This window comes from Myotis davidii, unplaced genomic scaffold, assembly GCF_000327345.1.
Source record: "Myotis davidii unplaced genomic scaffold, ASM32734v1 scaffold1248, whole genome shotgun sequence".
Taxonomy (NCBI): Eukaryota; Metazoa; Chordata; class Mammalia; order Chiroptera; family Vespertilionidae; genus Myotis; species Myotis davidii.
Window position 1 is genome coordinate 260681 of NW_006299026.1, and position 7119 is coordinate 267799.

At 41.8% G+C, this 7119-nt stretch overlaps 1 protein-coding gene across 1 annotated transcript in view; it reads right to left on the reverse strand.

Annotated features, from left to right (window-relative positions):
- Positions 1-7119, reverse strand: part of LOC102755891 (vascular endothelial growth factor receptor kdr-like) — a 168141-nt gene that overhangs the window by 118676 nt on the left and 42346 nt on the right. Inside the window, exons 12-14 of the mRNA XM_006774601.2 lie at positions 6291-6388; positions 4964-5086; positions 4748-4859 (exon numbers count right to left, since the gene is read on the reverse strand). Coding sequence (XP_006774664.2) covers positions 4748-4859; positions 4964-5086; positions 6291-6388 — 333 coding nt within the window. The remainder of the gene's footprint in view (positions 1-4747; positions 4860-4963; positions 5087-6290; positions 6389-7119) is intronic.

The following is a 7119-nucleotide window of genomic DNA, read 5'->3' on the forward strand; positions in this document are numbered from 1 at the left end:
CTGAGTCAGGGGTCCCAGGTTTGATTCCGGTCAAGGGCATGTACCTTGGTTGCAGGCACATCCCCTGTAGGGAGTGTGCAGGAAGCATCTGATCGATGTTTATCTCTCATTGATGTTTCTAACTCTATCTCTCTCCCTTACTCTCTGTAAAAAAGCCAATAAAATATATTTTTTTTAAAAAAAGAAAGGACGTTGAATCTAATATCACATTTAGAGTTTGAATCCCAACTGAGCCTACTAGTTTTTGTGTGGCCTCCAGGTATATCAGTACTTCTTTGAAGCTCAGCTTCCTCATCTACAATTTGTGGATAATAATGTCTATTCTAGCTCACAGGAAGTTGCAACAATTAAATGAAATAATAATAATCTCTTTAATTGGTTCAATACTTTGCAATTATGGAGCATTTTAATCTATTCATTATGTACTTTCTACAAATGCTAAACTTCTTAAATAAAAAGTATTCTTTTCTTCCATGTGTTATGATTTAATAGTGAGATGATATTTCATAACATTCTGTTTATCTTCTTATCTGAGCTTTAACTAGCTCAACTTATAGAAACAGGATCTGTTCATGGAAATAGTCATGAAAACCTATGAACTCCAGCTACCAGAAAAATAACCAAGAAAAACAAAAGTCGTGGTGTTACCGAAGACATAATATGATCAGTGGATATGGGTATCAAGGGTTATGGAATTCAGATCCTGCTAGAAGTTAATTTGACAGATTAGAGAAAGGTGAAAGAAAAAGATAAGAAAAAATAGAGGAGTATCAGAGGGGATGGCAGTAGGAGCAATAGCAGATTGAAAGAGTTTACTGAGGCAAAGAATTGTGTAATCCAAGACATTTCCATCAAAAAACGTTAAAAGAACAGCTTAACATTCATCTGACTCAAAATGTTGCTTTGCTTTCCTGAGCACACTGGATAGCATGGGGTCAGTGCTTCTCAACCCCCGGAAGTGCTGGAGAAAGCAGTGCTAGCAAATATCTTACTTCTTCCCAATGAAGCCTATTCTCAAAAGGCTATGTGTGTAGGATGGGTCGTGGGAAGGTGTTCCTTTCTGAGCAAAGATCCAGTATGGAGAAGCCTATTCTGAAATTCAAGTTGTTTGGTATATCAATATTTCTTATTGTCACTGTCCTAATTTACTGTTTCAGCTTTTGCTTCCACATGTTACTTGGGTAAAAACCAAATTGTTTTGTTTCCCCTTTGCTCAAACATCTTTTCTTTCTCCACCTCTTTTATACTTTTCATCTCAGAGACTAGACAGAGAGATCAGACATTCTAGATGAAGGCAAAAGCAGCCTCTGTGGACAAGACAAATATCTTCCAATCACTTTAAATCTCAGTGATCTATAAACATTTGAATCCTCATCTATATTGTGACATAGATACTTAAGAAAATATTTATCATCAGAGTTAGGTACACCTGGCTCCCAAACAGGCCTGCCTGGATGATTTTAATAAAAATCCCTCGGGGCTGGCCAGTGTGGCTTAGTGATTGAGTGTCGACCTATGAACCAGGAGGTCACAGTTCGATTCCTGGTCTGGGTACATGCCAAGGTTGCAAGCGAGACAGCTAATCAACAATTCTCTTTCATCATTGATGTTTCTATCTCTCTCTACTTCTCCCTTCCTTTCTGAAATCAATAAAAACATATTTTTTAAAAAATCCCTTGGCACCACAGACAGGCCTTTGATTCAGGGTCATGATGTGGGATGCAGACTAATACATGTCAGAGCATTGTTTTCTTTTTAAAAAGCCTGTATCACATCATCTCTAGGCTTCCTAAAATCTTTGAAGGTTTTATTCCAAGTATCAGGAATGTGGGACTGGGAGTCTGGAGGAGTGGTTTCAAGTTTTGCTGTGCAACATTCTTCAGGGCTCCACAGGATTTTGAAACACTAACACCACATATGGCTTGAGTAAGCTTGGCAGTATGCATGGTGGTTAAAAGTGGCGTTTGGGAATCAGATAGACTGGGATCAAATTCTGGCTCTTTAAAAAGTCTTTTAAAAGGAGAGGTGGGCAAAGGATGGGAGGAAGACATCTGTAATAGTGCCAACAGTAAATTTTTTAAAAAGTTAATCTCTCTGTGCCAACAAAGCCCTGTCTGATGTATTTACCTCTTTCACCTCCCCCCCTAACCTCCCCTCCAGCTACTCTTACTCCTCCACTCTAGCCACAGTGGTCTCCTGCCTGATCCTCAAACTTACTGGGCACACTCCATTTGCTATTTCCCTTGCCTAAAATTTTCTTCTCCCAGATAGGTATGTGGCTCGTTTATTCACTCTTCAGGTCTTTACTGAAGCATTTCACTTTCTGTAAGGCCCTCTTTAACCACCCAATTTAAAATTTAATCCATATTCTGCTCCATCCCAACACTCCCTAACTCTCTTCTAAGTTTTCTTCATGCTGCCTTAACTAGCATAATTATGCTAAGTGAAATAAGCTAGTCGGAGAAAGATAAATATCACATGATCTCACTCCTTTGTAGAATATAATGAACAACATAAACTGATGAACAAAAACAGATACAGAGACAGGGAAGCATTGATCAGACCGTCAAACCTCAGAGGGAAGGTAGGGGAAGGTGGGGGTAAGGGGAGAGATCAACCAAAGGAATTGTATGCATGCATATAAGCCTAAGCAATGGACACAGACACCAGGGGGTTGAGGGCATCAGTGGGGCTGTGGGGTGCAATGTGGGGATAAGGACACATATGTAATACCTTAATCAATAAGTAAAAAAGAAAGTAAGAGTTCACACAGAAAATTCTGAAGGTGAGAAGAGAATGTGCTCTAAAAATCCTGATCATAATAATTAAAATAATAACAGGGATAAAAAGGCTGATGGAGATCAAAGTCCATTCTCAAAAAGAAAACAAAGTAGTCAGGAAAATGAATTGAAGTTACCCACATTAAAAAATAAGGAGGATGAGGAGACCAGATTCTCAGTTGAAAAAGAAAACCAAAAATTCAAGGGTCAAGAAAATGGCCAGGTACATGATAAAGATAAGAAATGTGATCAAAAATCAAGCCCCAGAACAGATAAGGCAAAAGTGGATGAGTGCATTATATAAACGTCTTATTTCCATCTATCTCCAGTTTTAAGTTTCAGAGATTTGTTGATGAATCTCCTTTATGTTGTTTTCCTCTTTTCATTGTTTTTGGGTTATTTTATGCTTTGTCCTTTTTTTAATGTGGACTTTATTGAGATGATCTTTTGATAATCTGCAATCTGGATAATTTGTATTATTAAAGTTTTTGTAAACTTAAAAAAAGTCCATATATTATTTATTAACTAGAGGCTCGGTGCACAAAAATTTGTGCCCTCGGGGGGGGGAGGGGGTCCCTCCGCCCAGCCTGTGCCCTCTCGCAATCTGGGACCCCTCAGGAGATAACGACCTGCTGGCTTAGGCCCACTCCCGGGGGGCAGAGGGCAGTTCCAATCCGTAGGTGCAGCCCCTGGTTGGGCTCAGAGAAGGGCTGATTGGGGAGTTGGGGCGCCGCCCCCTGTCATGCACAGAGCAGGGCGGATCAGGAGGTTGTGATGCCCCCCTAAGTCACACTCAGGGTAGGGACGATCGGGGGGGGGGTTGGGGCCCCGCCCCCTGTCACACTCAAGGCAGGGTCGATGGGGAGGTTGCGGCACCACCCCCTGTCACACACAGAGCTGCAGGGCGATCAGGGGGTTTGGGCGCTGCCCCCTGTCACACTGATCCCAGTGCCGGGAGGCTTCGCAGTTCTGCTGATCGCGGTGCTGGGAGGCATATTACCCTTTTACTATATAGGATAGAGGCCTGGGGCATGGGTGGGGCTGGCTGGTTTGCCCTGAAGGGTGTCCTGGATCAGGGGGGGGGTACCCACTGGGGTGCCTGGCCAGCCTGGGTGAGGGCATGATGGCTGTTTGCAGCTGGTCACACACCCTTCAGGGTGGGGGTCCCCATTGGGGTGCCTGGCCAGTCTGGGTGAGGGGCTGAGGGCTGTTTTCAGGCTTGCGGGTGACGGAAGCTCCCAACCGCTCCTTTTTTTATTTTTTTATTTTTTTTTTATTCTGGGCCAGCTTTAGCTCTGAGGCTCCAGCTCTTAGGCCTCTGCTGCTGAAAGAAGGTATCTGGTTTGTTTCGGTTCTATAATCAAAACTCTGTATCAACTCCAGCTCTGAGATCCCGGGCTCACTGAAAGCAGGTTCCTGGGATTTTATTTAGTGTCTATATTTGTAACTATGTTTCAAACTGCAGGCTCAGAGGCCGGCAAGGCAGGCGGGGAATGTTGGTTTCCTCCATCACTGAAGCAAGCAAGCCTCATGTTCAGTTTAAGCTGCCTGGCTGCCGGCGGCCATCTTGGCTGGCAGTTAATTTGCATATTTCCCTGATTAGCCAATGGGAAGGGTAGCGGTTGTACGCCAATTACCATGTTTCTCTTTTATTAGATAGGATTGTTTATGGTCAGTCTATTCTGACTAGAATGCAAGCTCCATGGTGGCAGGGATTACCATCTGTTTTGTTTACCACTGAATCCTCAGCACTTAGAATGCCTGGCACATAATAGGTCCTCAATAAATATTTGTTCAGTAAATTTGATCAATCAGTAAAAGAATGAGACAGTTTTTGTTGGTTCTTGGTCACAATGGTTTTCTATCTGATTCCATTGTATCCACAGACTAAGGTCTTTTAAGTTCTGATCTTATAGTCAGTGTTGACTTGGAATGGTGAGGGAGTGGCCATAAAGAGATACACTTACCCAGAGAGAATATTTCCCACAGCAAGACACCAAATGACCACACATCACTCTGAGTAGTATAAACCTTGTCAAAAATGGCTTCAGGTGCCATCCACTTAAGGGGGAGTCTTGCCTAGAAAACCAAAATGGGAGAGAGCCATGAAAATAACATCCACAACACCAACAGAGCCCAAGAGCCTGAGCCTAGGGCATTGTGCCAGTGGACCTTGCACTTACATCTCCTTTCCAGACATAGTCGGGGTCTTTGTAGATGTCTCTGGCCAAACCAAAGTCACAGATCTTCACAATGTTATTATCAGCCAGAAGGATGTTCCGAGCAGCCAAGTCCCGATGAATGCACTAAAGAAAAGAGACAAATGTGGCTCAGATAATTGCTAGGCCCTAGGATGGTGCAGGTTTACTGATTCTCAGCAAGGAGAAATGCTGAGTACTGCGTGTGGAGGAGAAAGGCATGAAAATTCAGAACAGGAAAGTGTCTTAGAAGTGCTCAGCCTGAGAAAATGTGATTAAGCTAAAATTTGCTGAGAGACTGATGAGTTGGTCTGTTCTGAAATTTGGCTGGGTGGGCAGAATCTCCATTACATGGAATGGTTTCTCCCATTTGGCTACCACTAATATGTTTTGTCCTTTGAACCCTGGAACATAAATCTATTCTTTCCAATGCATTCTACTGCTAGTAACATGGGTCACAGAGACCTTTTCTTTCCCTCATTTGGACCATTGCAATGGTGATCTAACTGTTACCTGTGCCTCCAGTCTAGCCCCATGAACTACTCAATAGTCCACTCTAGTCCCAAAGTCCAATTCCTTATACACAAACCTGAGTGTGCTCCTACTTAAAAACTATTATTTTGTGGTGATTGGAAACCATCAAAGTTCACATTTCTTTGTATGATGTTTAAAGCTTTACATAATCAATGTCAAGCTCTCTGTTTAGCTACAGTTTCTCATCCCCACACCTCCATGCATCCTATGCTCTAGTCTTGAGAACTATAGAAAATTCCCTTGTGTTCAAGTCATCATGATATTGCTTAAATACAAAGTCCTCTGAGAAAACAATAAATTATCTAGACTTCCTTCCATATTGTCACAAAGCACTTATTTCATACTTCTCTCATAAGAGCCAACCTATTTTGTTATATATAGTATCTGTCTACATAAGTGGATTCTTAGGAAAAAGAATTAGTATCTTTAATGTCTGTATCTCCAGCTGTATCTTAGCATAGATAACATAATAAGCAATCAACAGATATTTGGTGAAAATGTTTATTTCAATATATAGTAACCTGCACTACTGGAATGAAATATTCCAGCCATCTCTCAGATTGGAGTTTGAAAAGTAAGTCCCTAACAACTGTAGGTAGGCAGATGAGTAGCTGTCTGTAGGGTGAACATATATGAATTAATCAAATAACAATTCAAAAAAGGAAGACAAACAAGCATAAGAGTGGACTATTTAAAAAGTTATTATGGTTACTGGTATCATGGAAATATACCTCCATAAATAGTAAAAATGAAAAAAAATGGAAGAATAAACACTCACTTTTCTGGAAGCAAGGAACTCCATGCCCTTGGCCACTTGGAAGCTATAGCAGATCAGGTCCTCCAAGGTGAGGGGGTGCTTGTAGAGATTATTTGAATCTAGAGAAGTGAAAGAAGGTTGAAGAAAAAGGCCAGAGGTTGAAAACTTCCCCACAAGTCTGTAGAAATAGCAGTAGGGAAGAGATAAGAAGAAAGACCTGCCTTCCATAAAAGGTTGTAAAATGGAGGCCAAGATTTTTGACAACAGGACATTGACTAACCTTACTCTCCTATGACCTCCTGTGTTCTTCTAAATGATGGGTATATACTCTTCTGAATCAAAATAATCTATAAGATTATCTTCAGGGATTCAACAGCTCATACCTTGACTATTCTCTTCCTCACCCCATCCCCCCCAAAAATTGAATACATGATTTTTCCAGATTTTGTTGCCAATTCTGGGTACAAGAATAATCTGAAAGATATATATGGAATGCCAAAGTTTGGAAATTTTAAAAAAATTCCCATAATTCATGGCTAGGACAGGTCTGAGTTTTTAAAATCACAATGCTTGGTCACTATATAGCACACTCTTTGCTAGATCACTTTGCCCCAATTTAGGTTAATAGATGGAAAGTTCAGAAATTCCTTCTGCTCTTTCTGATTATATTATATTATAATACTAGAGGCCCGGTGCACAAAAATTTGTGCACTTGTGGGGGAGGGGGGTCCCTCAGCCCGGCCTGTGCCCTCTCGCAGTCTGGGACTCGGGAGATAACGACCTGCTGGCTTAGGCCTGCTCCCGGGTGGCAGAGGGCAGGCCCAATCCCTAGGTGCAGCCCTTGGTCGCG